At 41.8% G+C, this 17,175-nt stretch overlaps 1 protein-coding gene across 3 annotated transcripts in view; it reads right to left on the bottom strand.

Annotated features, from left to right (window-relative positions):
- LOC115055224 (Kv channel-interacting protein 2) overlaps positions 1-17,175 on the bottom strand; it is a 70,093-nt gene that overhangs the window by 16,561 nt on the left and 36,357 nt on the right. The window contains exon 1 of one of the 3 annotated variants that reach the window (XM_029520851.1): positions 2,597-2,724. The exons of the other annotated variants lie outside the window; for them this stretch is intronic. Coding sequence (XP_029376711.1) covers positions 2,597-2,702 — 106 coding nt within the window. The 5' untranslated portion in view covers positions 2,703-2,724. Of the gene's footprint in view, positions 1-2,596; positions 2,725-17,175 lie in introns of those variants that run through there. 3 annotated transcript variants of the gene reach the window in all.

The following is a 17,175-nucleotide window of genomic DNA, read 5'->3' as shown; positions in this document are numbered from 1 at the left end:
TGACATCCAGGACTTCAATCTCAGTGCTAGTTCAATTTACTCTGATCTCAGAGGCTGAAAGTGAGATGGTGGTGTCTATAGCAAGATGCCACACCTTTCATATGAGAAGGTAGTGATCAGAAAATAGACAGCTAACTGCAGCTCATGCAATAGGTGCTGACTTTCTAACTATTAATTAGCCACATATATCTGATTAGAGAGAGACTAGGAAGTCAATCTCAGTCAGAGGAACAGGTGGGAGAAAATAAAGTGATGAATCTGTTATTGGCAAACTCTCAAACAGAGATGTCTTTGGTATCTAAAGTAAGTTAAAGTCAACAAATTGGATTGAGGGGAGGATGGTGGAAACCGCTGTGTTGTTAGAAACCTTTTTTTTTTTAGGCATGCAGCCAGCCGGCTAAAGCCAGAACTTGCCATCAGAACATCCAACTCTTCAATTTCCACCTCATAAACCTCTAAAGAACACACTGCAGCCATTAGCCATTAGCTCTAAATCTATCAGAGCCTTGTAAACTCTCAGACCAGAGCGTACTTCACCCAAACTGTATGTATCCTCCATTGCACTCAAATTCTCTCCCACTTTTTGTCTTTTCAGCTGTCTATTGTGTGTCTGTGTGTGTGTGTTTAATCTGCTTTGGGTCAGTACCACAGCTCATTAAAGAAATGGGAGTCTCAGTCTCTTTATTTTACCAGCATGCATGACTTGCACAAGAGGAAAAAAAAAATTGACCTTCAACCACCAAATAATATTTCATTTTATTACATTAACTGTCTAACTTATTTATTTTTGTTGTCTTTGTAAAACATAAGTGCTCTGTGAAAGTACACAGAAAAGACCCCTCCCCCAACAGCAGAGGTCTAGCAAAATAAAAGCCCCTATGTCTGTTAGAACAATGGAGCTGGCTTAGCCACGGAGAAATAGAAGATGTGTCCATTTTAGACGGAGCCCATGGAAGAAATCGAACAATTGACCAATTATGTAACAGTAGCATGTTGTAAATATAGCTGTTCATATAAACACAGCACACATACTGAAGGAATGATGTGTACAACAAGTGTATGTCACATGCCCTTACATGGAGTGTGCACTCATTCTCCAGTGTGCACAAGAAAATAGTCTCACTAATACACTTGTTCTCCCATCTGGACTGCGTTTCTCCATTAAAGCGAAAATTCATTAGTTTGAGTACTCAGAGAAGAGTTGGCATACTAAAGCACTTAAGTTTGCCATTTTCCATAAAGCATGGTCAAACTATTCCAAAGACTGATGCTCAGTGCATGACGAGCAAATAAAAGAAGGCCCGCTGTGTGTGTGTGTGTGTGTCTGTTGATTTGAGTGTGCACGTGTGTATGCAGAGCACTGTAGCATACGCCATAGGGTTCCATGGGGAACTTTTTGAAATGACAGAGCTGTTGGCAAACTCTGACTACTGGGTGCAGTCCAGCAGTTGCATCAGGAATGGAGAGTGTCTTTTTTGTGTATTATCCAGAAGAACCTACCAGAACAAACCATCCCCACAAATCTATGCATTATTATTAATATTTTTATTATTTACTAATTTAACAAAACAAATTTCATCCTTTGTACTCGTGATTTAAAGTGAAAGTAGGAGCGTCACTACAGTGTCCTGTCAAGAAAAGATAACTTAAGACTTTGTCGGGGGGCCTCTGCTCACAGATGCCTCAGTGTGCATGGGAGACTGGGCAACAAGAGGAGAAAACAGAAACAAAGAATAAAGATTAGCATCTATTCTGTCCAGTTGTCACTAAGAGAGAAGCGATAAGCAAGTGTGAACAAGATAAAATGGACTGGACTTCAGGTAGAGGACGAAACAGAGGTTATCCATATAGGACAGGCCAAACAAGGCCTTGGCCTGTGGAGATAGCTCCTGGAGGTGAGCCAGACCAGTGCAAGGATCTTAGTCCTTGACCCGGTCATAAAATTGTACAATTTTGTGAAAGTACACCTGTGGATTGTCATTGAAATGTGGTTGACCAATCCACTACAAATCTGTTAGGACCTCTCTGAAGTTTGGTTTCTTTGGCATATGGCTCAAAACAAAAATCCTTCCAAATTTCCAATAAAAACACAAAATATGTTGATGCTTGAGCTGCAAAAAAATGTAAGAAAACGGGCCATATTTTCACTCCTGCCGCACCTCCATACACCTCCTGAGGCTATAGGCTAATGAGAGTAAGGCTGACATTACCTCCGTGAGACAAGGGCCTCCACACAGCACTCAGGCCCACTCTATCCATAGTGTTATTGATTAAAGGGTAAAAGCACACACCCCGGGGGGAGAGGGAGGCATCAAACAGCTAAAGTTACTGTCTGTCTGTGGGTAAGTGAGCGAGAAAGAGAGAGAGGGGGAGAGAGTGTTGCAGGGCCCACAGTTGCACTGGTAACCCAAACCCTCAGGCAGGACTGCAGCCCACTCAGGTCCAGGGAAAATGGGCATTGCAGATGAAATTATCAGCTCACTAAGACAACATTGGTAGGCTCACGCTGCCTTTAAAGTCTTGTTTTGTTTTTTTTTTTACTGTACCATAATTGTCCTGTTATTATACCAACAAATCTCAGTAAAAAATCCATTACCTTCCCCGCCGACAGGCTCGAACATCCCAAACTGCTCCAGGACTTTGATGAAAAGACCCATGACCACCAGCACAGCAATCATCTCCAAGCCATCCAAACTCAACATCTTGGGAGAGCGCTGTCTGTCATTGCCCAGCACTGCACCACTAAGCCAGGCCGGGGTTGGGCCAGGCTGAGTCCGGCCCGTAACACACCACTTGTCCAACTTTACCCAACCTGAGCAGTCTGTCCAACTTTGGCTGAGCCGACTTCTGCCTACTCCCTGTCCACTTGAATCCAATCTAGTGTTTCAACTTGAGACGATCAAAAAATCCTGTCAGCTATTATGGAGAGAAAATAGATTGTCTTGATGTGCGGTTCTACTCGATCACTCAAAACTTGGCCTCGGTCAAACCCTCTCTTATCCTCTGATGGAGGCCATGCTGCTTGAGCTACAGGCTGCAACACAGAGCTCCAGACTGTCACAACACCTGGGGTAAAGTTAAGTTTCTTTAATTTTACCCTCCCTCCTCTGTCCTCTTCCAGATCTCTGTTGATAGATGGGATCTGGGGATGCGCTGCGCCTGGTAGTCCTTTGGCAACGGTTGTCAGGAAGCGAATGTTGTGAGGGGAAAAGAGGGAGTGAGTGAGTTGGAGGCAGCAGATAAAGAGAAGGGGGGGGTAGCATAGAAAATGAGCAAGAGAGAGAAAGACTAAGTGAGTGAGAGAGAGGAAGAGAGAGACAGAAGGAGAGAGAAAGAGAGAGAGAGGGAGTGGGAGACAGAAGGCTAGACACACATAGTGAGACAGAGATAGTTTGCGGGAGGGGGGGGGTGTTGAGGTATGCCTTCCCTCTCCAGTGACATTATTTTGATTGATTTGCCTAATGTGGTTACCTTGGTAACTGAGAAAGTGTGTTTAAAGCCAGCTTTAACTAATGGAAAGAAAATATATTTATCCTCATCTGAATTCAAATCCCATCTCAAACATGTGTTTTCTCTCTATGCAGATTGCTGGATCTGTTGCGTAGCCTCAATGTCTGCCAGTCGATGCAATCTCTCATTAACTTTTTAAACGCGAGGCTATCAGAGCTCAGAGGATTTTTGGCTCCGTGCAAAAAAACACTAAATTTGGGAGACAACCATAAGAGATGAGAACAAATATTATAGATGAGCAAAATAGTCTTTGGAAATATTTACAGTAGGTGTTTATAATCCGTTACCTACTGTAAAGAAAAAGAGAGAAGAACCAGATGAGCAAAGACTTCAGGGATGTACTCGAGTAATGCCGCTGCTTGGCTTAATAATCGTTTGGGTAACTCAGTTATATTTAAAGCTTATTTCTGGTCTGGATAAAGTTTCACAAATTTCTAATTTTCTCATAAGTACGTGCAAATAGAGGCAGAATCACAATTACATTCAGCCACTAAGGGATTTGGCCATTATCTGTTTTGCATGATCCTAATTCCTAATGTCAGCCGCAGCTGAAGTTGGGATCCTTAAAGCATCAACAGGAATGAGTGGAGCTCGCTTGTATTAGCCATTATCCAATCCTGTGCTCCTCCCAGGATGACTCCCAGTGAGGGTATCAGCTCCCCTTATGCTACAAAAATAACAGAATCGGAAAAAGGTATGCTCCCTCTTTGTCTTGCTCTTCCACTATCTATCCCTTTCTGTCTCCATCTTTGGAGGGAGGAGAGGTTAAAAGAAGCGAGACAGCAGGGGTTTCACAAATGTGCTGTGTCTGCATCCACTTCTGCTGTTTCTTTTTGCTGATGTTCCCATTCCTACATTTTTAACTGGGCTATACAGCAGCAGGCTTTATCAAGGGGACACCTGTCAAATAAACAGCATCGCTAACGACCAATAACGTCTCCGTAACAGTCACCCTTATGTTTGTACACACACAAACACACTACAACACAAAAATGCACACCCAAGAGTCAGACAAGGTGACTGGAAACCTAATCTTTCTCGTATGTGGCATGAAGGCAAACAAACTACACCACAGAAGATTTTCCTCCTCAGTCTGTGGCAGTAATGCATACATACTGGCTGCATTGAAGCTGAGCTCTGATTGCAGACAAAATGTAAACAGAGGAATATTGAACCAGAGTCTCAAAAGAAACAGAGTGACAGGGAGAGAAAGCAAAAACTGAGCCTGACCTGGTAGCTAATTTTTTTTTTTGTTTTTTTTTTCTCTCACCTATTTATTGAAGAGTTGTCATTTAAGGGGAGAAATGAAGAGGTGAATGGAAAGGAGGAGAGACTTCAAGACAGAAGCAAGGAAGCCTGTTGAATGAGGTGTGGTGACAAGGGAGAGTAATGAGAAGTAGGAAAAGACTGACAGAAACAGAACATGAAGGACCAAGGAAGGACAAACTCGAGAGCCCGAGTGGCTGAGGTCAGACACCTTCTGTGTAGCGGTCTGCAAAGCACACAAGGAGGAGGCATCTATTCTTTATTACCTTCCAGCATCTTTCCCCCGCTGAAGGATTTTTCACCCCATTCTAGCTGTCACAACAGAAAATTGGACCTGCAGATGTGTCCTCTACTCCTTTGCAATTCTCCTCGCCTACTTCCCCCTCTGTGTTTCCTCAGATCTACACAAATCAACAACATATTTAACACTTTCAGAGCCAAAGCTGACAAGACATACTTTAAAACAAACAAAGATTTATCTGTCTCTCTGTTTGCCGTTCCATTTCCTTGACAACTGCTCATCTAATTGATGTCAAACTCAGAGGACCTGGGAAGTGCAGTGTTAGCAGTCAAGTTTTTTAGATGACACTTATTCTTCTCAGGTAGCACTCCCAGATAGGAGCAGCCAAAGCTTGTAACCATGTTTCACACTGCCCTCTACTGCCCAAACTTTGTTTCTCAGGAAGGACAGTTTGCTCGCTCTGAAGGTTAAACAATCCTCAGAAAATTAGAAAAATCAGGTGTGTTTACTGTCTGACTCGGAGCTCTTCAACAAGTGAGAGCAAATAACGTTTTGAAAAATTCTTCATAGGTCCAACTAATAAGCAGACTGTTGTCAGCTCGGTCTTGTCACTGTGCCGTGCTAGACATTATAACCTAGAAATGACTTTCAGACAAAATGTGTACATAAATAGCACACCTGATCAGTTTTCTCATTCCACTGCATTTGCATGGTGTTTGAAAAATCAAACTTCTCCCATGGAAAAACAAATATCTGAAAGGCTTGGAGGGAGAATCAAAATGAGGTTGTCCTTTTTTGAAATTTTAACCCTGTTACAGAGCAGAATGTGCATCTTCTGTCACAGAGGCTGAAATATGTATTTGTAAATTGTATTACTTACTAAGTAACAATTATATTTTTAGGCAGCCTAATGTGGGGGTGAAATGAATCGGCTTTCATAAGACTCAACTGTACTCTTCACCCAATCTTCTCTGATTAGGATGAATTGAGGTCAATAGGTGAAGAGGGGGAGGAGAAGGCAAAAGAGCAGAACAACCTCCAACTTCATTCATCTACCGCTGCCATCACACTTGTAAGATTAGAGTTATGAGAGTTGATGTTTCAGGACATGTGGTATTAGCCAAACTGCTGAGGCATATGGCACCAGCGTCTCCGCAGGCTTGCTCCCTCTTCCCGTTCATCTGATTCTGCTTCTTATCAAAGCATCCAAATAGTCTGTCCTGCTGCCACTGAAGGGGCTTAAATGATTTTGGTGATGGTGTTTCTTCAGAAAATGAAGTGGGGGTGGTGAAGTGACGCTCTTCTTGGAGAGCTTCACAGTCTTCAGTCTCTTGTTTTTGTTTCTCCAGGGCTTTCTGCTCCCAAGTCGTCCTCCTCTCCTCCTCCCCATTTGGCCTCCTGCTTCCTCCTTTTTCTACAACTGCCTGCTTATTCAGCCTTTCAGTACCTTTCTTTCTTTCCTCCCCTACACCTTTGAAACATTTCCAGCAGCTCTTGCTTTCTGCTCTTGCTCCAACCGCCCCCAATTCTCTAAACAATTCTTTTCAAAGCTCCATCCTTCTCTCCTCAGGAGTCAGTTTTCTTGTGCTCCTAATAATGTCAATATCAGCTTGAGGTGGGCTTTGGTGTCTTTGCTTGGTCTACATTAACCCATCTTATAGCTTTAAGTGTAGTTGGTAATAGGTTCTATTACAAATTCAAAGTTCTCAAAAACCGCTCATCAGAAAGTTGACACTGCAGGTTGCTCTGCATTATGGCCACAGACAAACTTATAGTGGGATTAGAAGAATGGAGTTTTTGAATAAAATGCAATATTATTGAGTGTCTTTCCACCCAAATAATTTTTAGAGTCCCTTAAATACACAGGGCTGGAGGTAGCTCTCTGGATACAGATGCCTGTGCATCCTCCTGAGGACGTTCACTCGGTTATAAAACAAGACACAAATTATCCCACTTCCTCGTTCGTTCCCTTCAGGCTCCTATTGATTTTTCCAAATTTCCTCTGCTGCTAAATATACTGTGAGAGATGCAGTGAGATGTGAGCAGTAAAGGGAAGCCTGTCAACTGATAGGTGGAGTCAACGGTGGAGTGTGCCGATTGGTTCATAGGATTTATGACAGGCTGACATGGACTGCTGTCATTGTTTATGTACTGCTGGTGCACATCAAACTTAAGGCCCTGTGGGAATACTATGAATGGGTGATCTGTCATTTGAGTGCTCTTACCTTGGGTGGAAACATGGCGAGTTGAAGCAACAGAGAAGGAATTAAAAACCTGGTCCGGGGAGTTGAAACAACAACAGATTATTTAAGCTGCTGTCCAGCTGTGTCTTACGTTATCAATCCTTTCGTGCTACATTCTCTAATCCGCAGAATGTGCTAATTGGAAAACATGACTATTGATCTTTTCTTCAACAAGGCTCGAGAGCTAATGAGCAAAGAGATGCACACATACAAAAGCACGGGTACATGTGGCAAATGCCCTCTTAAAATAGAGCGTGGCTCAGAAAAATTGTTATGATTACTTAGCTCATGTTCATTTTCCAACTGTCACACACAGTACATTTGACACACTGGCATCATGTGAGGGCCTTTACGAGCATGCAGAACAAGTTTGGAATCGATAACGATACCTGGCCAGACACGTTGTCTTTAGTTTCATTGTCAGTGTGAGCTGAGCCACACAGACAATCAATGCAGACATAATAGATAGAAGAGACTGTTAAACTCTAAAACCGGAGGAGAGCAGGTTTTGGGTCAGCTGGACTAGGACATCTAGTGGGCACAAAAGACAAGGATCAGATGCTGTGATACCAAGGAGGAAAATAAATTCAGTCTGTTTATGGATCTCAAGAAGGTATCTGTTAATACAATAATGCTGTGTTGTGGTTTTCTCCCTTAACTTACTTTTCACTTAAATGCAGACTTCACTTGCAGCCTACTCAAAGATGCATAAAAGGTATCACATTGGTTTTCAATAAATGACAAAATTATTCGACATACTAACTTTTGGTTCACTGACAAATCACCGGTGCAGTATGGTATCAAAAATGGCTCGGGCCTTGCTTCAAGAATGAACCACTCACCTTTCCTCATAAAGAGGAAGTAAGACAGAGGGAACACTGCCAAGAGGATGAGCGCGTACAGCCCTCCGATGCCTTCCTCCAGCGTGTCCACAGACTGAAAACTCTTCATGACCAACGCAGGCGAGTGATCGCTGGGCAGCGCGTGACTATGAAACATCTCTGTTCAGGGATAACCTGTGTCACCGCAGGGTTTCCATTCCCTTTGTGGGCGTAAACACGCTGACGATGGTTTCCACACATGTGCTACGTGGACCCACACAAATGAGCGTGCCTTTTTTTACCTCATGATTTGTCTACTATTGTAAAGGTTTACAAAAAAGACACTCACTACCATTTAATGATTCAGCAGGTCTGAAAGAGGCCCTTTATGTCATGTATGTATGTATAGTCCGTACTGACAGTGTGTCTTATAAATTATCAGTGTTGTTTTAGCTGCTGTTATGCCCCATGATAACACACAATACTGGTGCAGGAGCAAAGTGGGTGGGAAAGCACAGCATACAAACAAGTGCAGCTACAGTAAAGCAGCTGTTAAGAGATAGAGGGATAAGAATGGAGGAAATTTCCAATTCCCATCACTGCAAGCATATACAAAAGTTTAAAAAAAAGTCCTGCATGCAGGGATTGAAGTAAACAATGTATTATTTATGCCATGAATTCAATGCAGAATGAACTTTGGATTTCACAGCACCAGCGAGGAGGTGCTGGCTGTAAACCTACTGGGAGATAAGAAAGGGAATAGGAAAGAAGGCTGTGAAGGAAGCAAGAAAGACCAACAAGACAGTAAAACACGTAAAGAGAATTACAAAATAAAACCCGAGTGTGTTTGACTTGCAGAGGAAATATAGCAGGTGCAGCTACAAGACAGAAGTAGTCAGACTAAAGTCAACTTGAACTCACTCAGCAGAGTCACTGGACATTGAATAAAAAAAAAAAAGTGCAACTTCAATCAACCTCCACTAGAGGCCAGTGCAGATTATAGTATTTAAATAAGTTTCAAAGTATCTCAGACACAGATCCCACTGGCTTCAGACTTTCTCTCTCATTCATAAACACAGTTGCTTGAAACAAAGACACTTGGATGTTCAGAGAATGCTCTAGACCTTTTTTTGACTTTCAAATGTTCACCAAACTGACAAAGCATGTTGCAACGTGCTGCGGCTGCCAAGTCTGTCGCATCATCTCCTCAGCCAATCCTTTAAGTGAGTGTTGCTCAGTCGCGTGCTCTGGCTTTCAGGTTAGATGCTGCATTAAGTGAACAGTCACAGGTTCAATTCATATCACATGTTAAGGACGTGGAGAATCACCAAGAATTGTACTGAATTAGCAGACAAAGAATTCAAATCAAATTCATAATTGCAGCACCCACATCTTCACAATGCCCCCCCCCCCCCCCGGCCAAATTGAAGACAAATACATTTGCTCAGCTTGTAATCCATCTGTTGGCATCTGAACAAACGTCTCAGTGGACAACAGGACGAAAAAGGACAATGACAACAAGCACATGGGGCTGACGCTATACTGATTCAGCAATTTATTAAAATAGCACATAACCACCCAACCTATAGTAAAGGGCAAATCTGCTTCGAATGCGCAAGGAAAAACCTTAGTCGGGCCGCACTATTGATGGACGAGCTTAAAACACAATAACACACAAACAGGATGAAGGTCAGGAACCTACAGCTGCACATAGGATCAATTGATTTATCAGTCGATATGTGCTACCAATCGTTTACACTGTATTGTAGATAGCTGCGGAGTTAAAGAAAGACTGTGAGAGAGGGAGAATTACTGACATGCAAAAGAGGAGAGGAGAGCTGGGATTGTCTCTGACAGTCAGGTCCAGTCAAAGACTCTATTGTCTTAAACCTATCAACTGTCAAAGAGAGTGAGCGAGAGAGGAAAGGCTGACAGAGGGGCACAGAGAGAGCGAGAAATAAGGGCTGTCGTCATGGACACAACACTTAACATCAATTCCCCAGGTTAGGGTGCACACAAAGCCACACACGTGTACACACACCATCTATTTTCGCTCAGCTCCATCCTGGCAAAAACGCAGCATGGACAGACGATTCCATCTTATTTATTTCATTGCGGCCAAAGTATTGATCCTTCCTACACGTAACACCCAGACACACATGCAGGCCACTTTGTGTTCAACACAGTTAAGTTTCTGCAGTGCTCTGATATTACCAGACCTTGTAGACATGACAAATCTCATTATCATGGTGCCCATTAGTATTCTGCAGAGCAGACACACACACACACACACACACACACGCGCACACACACACAGTAGGGTTATTTCATAGAACAGTTGCATATGCCTCCCGGAGGATAATTGTTTCTAATCCTCTTCCTAGTTGCCTTCCATATTTGAAATCAACACACTGTACTACCTTTGTCTGAGGAGATCTCTATTTCTAGACGAGGATAGATTCTTGCCTGCAGGAATACAGTCAGTTGACCACAACCATTGTTTATCCTCTATTGTCAGGACTTATATAGGACAGATAGGACAGTCAATGGATGGCAGTAAAGTGTGACATTTTAGGGCTGATTTGGCAAAAGGAACAAAATATATTTTCCATGCCACGCCTAAATGTTTCAGACATCACCCTGATCCAATGGGAGTGTTTATGATGCTGAAAACACCGAAAAAGACATTTTATATTAGTAGGCAGTATGCCTGTCTATAAACAATCTCTCTCTTACTCGGGAGGATCCAAAGACCTGGCTGTAAACTGTTTTCATTGGAGCCGCTTCTGCAGAAGAAACACAAAAGCTCTCATAAAATGGGTTTGACAGCCAGCTTTGTGGATTATCCAGACTATCAAGGATACCGATTCTGCGAGATGTTATTGAATTGCCGGAGCATTTCTCAAAGCCATGAGCACTATAACTAAAATTAGTTTTACATCTAATGTAAGTCAATGTGCAGGACACATACTTCAAAACTGAGGGCAAGTGAAGCCAAATTCAACCACCACTAACTGTAAAAGACACTGAATATTTGAAGTAAACTGATATTTTTCTGTGTGGAGTCACATCTAACTTTCATTAAAATGTGCTGCTCTTGTTTGCATAAAGCACTGTACATAATATGGACACCACTATTGTGAAAGTGTGTAGAGCGGCAGATAGACAATAAGTTAACTTCTGGAGATTCATTATTCGTTAGATTCATTATTTCTGCTTGGAGCAAAGGCCAAGGGCAACGTTTAGTCTGTACTTGTCTGAACTGACGTCATTCATTCATTCATTCATCAGTCCATTTTCTCAAATTATGTTTGATCCTAAACAGCTCTGCAGAAACTGGAGCGTGGGAAAAAGTATTGCTTTTGTAATTTTTTTAAAGTTTGGTCTATTCAGACATTTTACAGTTCAGTTGAGTCTCAGCTATAAACAGCTGGCTGTACAGTACTTGTCAGAGGTGTGTACGATAACAGGAGTAACATATGCCGCACATGCTTTTGCATGGAAACATTCAGATACTCAGTAAATCTACTTTTGCATTATGATATTACCAAAGAGCTCAGAACTCACATTAACTCAGAATCTGGGTGAAAATGAACTAAAAATCTCAAAACCAAGCAAAATATTTGATTCCTGCAGGAATGCTGCAGGGGGAACACACACACATGCACACTTTAACCCATTCTGTGGCCCTTTCCCACAATGACAGCAGGAACACAGGTCATGAGATGCTAAACACCATGGAGTGGGCTTCCATAACTATCAACAGCTCAGACGGCAGTCAGATTTGGAGAACACAAGGTGGGAACTGATGAGATACCGTACACTCGTGTATGAATGTATGTGTGTGAGCGTACACTGACGCCTACAAATGCCTTGTAAAACACAGATGGAGTCAGACTGACATCATGCAGACCCGCTGACAGGTGAGTAGACGGAACAGCATGAAGGAACAGGCTGAACACACCGCTACAGCCGAGAGAAGCAACACCGACGAAAAAAAAACAGAGAAAGGTCTGACGAACATGGGTGGGGGTGATGACGAACATGAAGTGGTTGATGTGTCCAATATTCATGTGTCTTCTGAGCATGTAGCCTTTCAAGGACATCACAGTATTAATACAAAATTAAACTGGGTATGATAGATCATCCATGTAGTGCATATTCTATCTTCTATATGAATATGATTTTAATATGTTTGACTTTCACAAAGGACCTGAGGACTCTCGTTGTGGAAGACAGTCAAATGACCAAACTGTTCACTCGCTGCTAAGCAATGAAACAGCCATCATCTAGAAAAAATTATCAGCTGCTCAGACAGATGGTTGAAATAAAATCATGGTCCATTACCTTCACACAGGAAATATGTCGGAGTCAACAATTGTAGATGTATTTGTTAATAGAAAAGCAACTGTAAAAATCAAAGCAAGGAAAGTTTCTGGATACCAAACACACCAAGTGAGGTTTAAATGTTGATTCCCTTCAGCAACTTTTACTGTGTGTTTATGTACTGCAGTAAAAATAAATAAATAAATAAATAAATAAAAGCTCTGAACGGCTTCTCGTTTTCTCAATTTTTGTACGTTGCACTCTGCTTCCCCAAACTACAAGACATATCACTCTCAGCTGTGGCACACAGACTGCCGCCCAGAGTCTCACACACACACACACACACAAAAATACATTTCTAGAGCACAAGTGACTGACAGATATTAAACTGGTGCCAAAGAAAAAGAAGACAGACAAGCGCCACTCGAGAAAATGACAAGCAAGGGACACATTTACAGTGAGCGGAGAGACGTCAGGCATTGTTGTCAGTCAAGAATGATAGTGATGAAGTCTCTCGGCGAGGCGAGATATATTTATCCATCTGTATGATTATTTTTTCAATCTTTTCAGGGATTTTCATTTTATCTTGTAACTCTGTATATCAAAGAAAAGTCAAAGGTTCTTAGAGCATTGTTACTGACATTATTAATTATCATCATTATCTCTGTGCTGTCTTTCTTTCTTTACGGGGCTTTGACTTGATCTTTTCCACAGGTTTAGTCTCCTCCTTACTTCACTTCCTTTTGGCACCTCATTGGAAGCCACTTTTATCACGGCAACCTTTTCTTCCCTCCACCTTCATCCACCTCCACTTCTGTATCCCTGTTTCCCCTTCACCTCCTCCTCTTATTCTCACCCAGTTCTCAGACACTCTTGCTTGCTCTCTGCCGCAAAGACTAGAAGTCAGCAGCACAGTCTCTCAAGGTCATCCTTGTTCGAACTCCAGCCTCTTCCTGCCTGGGTGGCTGAGTGAAACAGACAGCTCGGTCCCAGTTGGGGAGCATCAGACCTTTAGTGCCTCTGACCATTGGCCTCCCTGGTGGATAGGCCTGATGTGCATCCTTTCATTGTTCCCATCCTATGCTGTCTGTTACAAAAGTATGACTCAAAAAGACAGGCAGAAGAAAATTGATTGAATGGCAGGAAGAAAGGTGGAAAAAAAAAACAAAAACAAAAAAAACTTAGTCCAATAGGATTTGTCTAATGGTCTCATATTTTTACATTACCCAACAAGTAGGAATGTAACAAACCTTTATCCCATGCATTTTTATTGGAACTGTGCTTCCATTTTTTTTTTATCTGAGTAGTATAAGATGAAAAAAAAAAAAAAAAAAAAAAAAGAGATTGCATGATCTTGTAGTGTGATGTTCCAGACTTTCTATGAAGCAAAGTAGCTGGTTATTATTCGGGTCACAGAAACCATTTTCTAATCTTACTGAGGTGTCAAATGCTTTACCTGCTTTGTATTTTTCTAGTGGCAGCTCTTTGATGGATGAGGTGATGCACTGATGTTCAGTTTTATCCATTTCTTGATGGGGTTGGAATCACAATAAAACACTGTCACAACAAAATATCCACTGTATACAAGCTCGTCATTCAGCTGATTTATTTAACAATACCTAAATACATCAAATGTCTCGTCATATTTGAGTATTAATTAATTAGAAATAATCCAAACATTGCTGGTGCCAGAAAAGTTATCCTCCCTTTCTGGAACCTATGTTTGTTTTTGTCTTATTAGAAATTATATTGAATATCAAGTGGTTTCAAGAATCAACTTTATATTATTTCATTCAAAGAAATACACAGATGTGGTAAGAAATATCAAACAAGGTCAAGAAACAGATGTAGCCGTTTCAGACAAGAACACTTCTTTGGATCTATTGTAAGGCTCAGACATGCAATCTACCCTCAAGAATGAACTTTGTGTTGAGAGTAAAGAGCTGTACACACAGTGCTCACATCCACACGGCAGTGGGAGTTTAACTGAAAGATCCCTGAGGCATTTAATAGCTATAGTTAGCTTAGATTTATTCACTGCTCTGATAGCTATAGTTAGCAGTAAATTTATCCCCCTGCCAAGGGAACTTGTCAACCAAGGAGGGAAAATACAATTCCATTGAGTTAGTTAGCCTTTAATGACGCAGGGGCTGGCTGGAAAGAGATGATTAGAAAATTAATTATTTATCAAAATACTACTAAAAATTTCCCCAGAAAACTGAAAAATTGAGAACAAGTCATTAAGGTGTAAATTAAATGTTCTGAATTTCATATCAGGGCTGGAAGTTTGCAGCATGTGTATGCGTGAATGTGTGTGTGTGTGTGTGTGTGTGTGTGTGTGTGTGTATGGCAGAGCCTTCTTGCTGCATGCATTTACTGTACATTTGTGTGTGAATATGCTCGTGTGTTGTGGTCTGCAGTCCATATGTCCCTTGTGGCACATTTACATCAATTTCAAGGAAAGATGGATAACTTGCTGAGATGTTTTCACCTTGTTTGTGCTTAATGACTCATTGGCTGGACGTGCCAAGTGCCCACAACGCTCATGACTCTGCCCTTGTGCTATGCATGTTTGCTATACATGCATATATAGCAAACATGCTTCATCCTTATTGTATCTATAGTCTTCTACCTATCGTCCACCCTCACCACCATGTATATATTTACCTTACCCACAGAATTCCACTGTATTTGGTCCTGCAGAACTAAAAAACATGGAACTTTACACCTCGTATCTGATTATCTCATCAGTTTTATGAACACAAACCTTTAGAAAAATGTCAATCTGGTTCTGACATTTAATCTTCAGTTTAAGTTCTTGAAATTGCTGCTTTCACTGCTGCTGATCACTTCAGCAGGTAGACTGGTACAGTAGCCTTGAGCAGAATCAGTCATCAAAAGCTTTTCAAAAGGTCCATTGTTTGCAGGTGTGCAAGTGGTCTTTGGAGTTCCCTATAGCTGTCCCCTATATTGAGCACATACTGTTAAAAACTCAGTGTCTTACATCACTTTACTGTGTAAGATCTGAAAAACAATGTGCATTTGACAGTATATCATCTCTCTTAATCTTAACATTCACTAATGATTAAGGATGGATATATTTTGTTGCATTTCTTTTGGAAAGCTCTATGACAAGAGCTAAAAAATAAAATTTACTTATTTATGCTTTTCTCACCAGAAAGTTGTTTAAAATGATGTAATTCCTTTGAGAAAAAGAGAAAGGAGGAAAAGACATGGTCATGAAGAACTAACGTGTGCTGCTCCAGAGAGACAAAAAGAAAGGAGAGGAAGAGGTAGAAAAACCACAAGAGAAAAAAACTGAAAAGATGGGGGGAAGGGATGGATGGGAAAGATTGATGGACGCATACGAAGAAACACTGGGCATGTAGTGAGTTAACCTAATACTATAGAACAGCTGTGATCCTGGGAGGCCTCTAACATATGATCACATATAGACCTGGTCACTCCGGGGCTCCCTGGATTTGTTGAAAGACACCTGGAGGACACTGGACACGTGTCCTCCAGCAATAATGTTCCTCCCTATGTGTGAGAACACAGAGAAGCAAGTTGTATGGTTACAGCGGTTTTCATTAGGATAGAAACTACTTGATAAATTTCAAAGAAACAGACTCGAGATAACCCCTTTTAACCATTTCAGCACCATGGACAGAGACAAACTGATTTAACATTTCGCCTTGTGAACACGCACAGAAAATGAATAAGTCTGGCCCAGCTTGGGGGAAAAAAACAAAAAAAAAAACATTAAAATGTTTTATATCCAGCAATGGACATTTTCCATTTCTCTGTAATAAACACAAGAACCATTTGTTCTCCCAAAACTCAAAGAACTGCACTTTTAGTCTCCTGCTCAAATACATTGTCCACTTTCAGACACCCTATGAAAATTTTATCAAATAAGACTTTTTGGTTTCTTCCAAAAAGAAAAAGGTCTTACTTTATTTCACAGGGCACACACTGTTAAAACTTGGATTCAGCACAGAGATGAAAGCAGTCTGAGCCTGACATGACCATGTAAGATAGACTATTTCACTGCAGCCCTGCAGCACCCGGGTTTACAAAGACTGCCTCTCGCCACCTGTCACACCTAGTTGTGCCTGCGCCACCACCCCCCCCCCCCCCGCTCAGACTGCTACTAATAGCGGTTTATTTTTAGCACATGTGAGGTGGTGTGTGTATACACATGATGGATGAAGGTGATGCTTCACACCTTTCTCATCGGAGGAGGGGCTTGGAGGGGGCGGGTGAGTGGATGGAGGCAAAGACAGAGGCAAGTTTGAAGGGAGGGCAAGCCTCTTGCGTGAACTAATGGGTGGGGGCAGCTGTCAGTTGAGCAGAATGATGTTCGGCTGAGGAGAAGGAGGGAACACCTGAAATCACTGATAGCACAGCAGACTGACCCAAGAGTGGTCGAAGAGCAGCAGGCCACTCAGCACCAGATGACAGCGCTCTTCTTCAGAGAGCTGAGGGATGACATAAATAACCTGGTGTACTAGGCTATCCAATTAAAATGCAGCTCACACAGGCCTTTGTTTTGGGCAATCACTTAATTTAATCAAATATCTAGCTTCTTATGTTTCTCTGCATCTCTCGAGAGCATGTCGTACAGCTGCCCGGTGATGACACAAGTGCAACCTGCTTTAAATGACCCAAGTCAGTAGTTGACAGAAGAAGCAGAAATTGCAATTAAACTGCAGCCAGAGACGAAACACAACCTGACAGACAGCGCACACTAGAACCCCCGACTCAA

This window comes from Echeneis naucrates, chromosome 15 (genome assembly GCF_900963305.1).
Source record: "Echeneis naucrates chromosome 15, fEcheNa1.1, whole genome shotgun sequence".
Lineage (NCBI taxonomy): Eukaryota > Metazoa > Chordata > Actinopteri > Carangiformes > Echeneidae > Echeneis > Echeneis naucrates.
The sequence above is the reverse complement of the archived record's forward strand: the minus strand, read 5'-3'. Positions and strand labels throughout refer to the sequence as shown.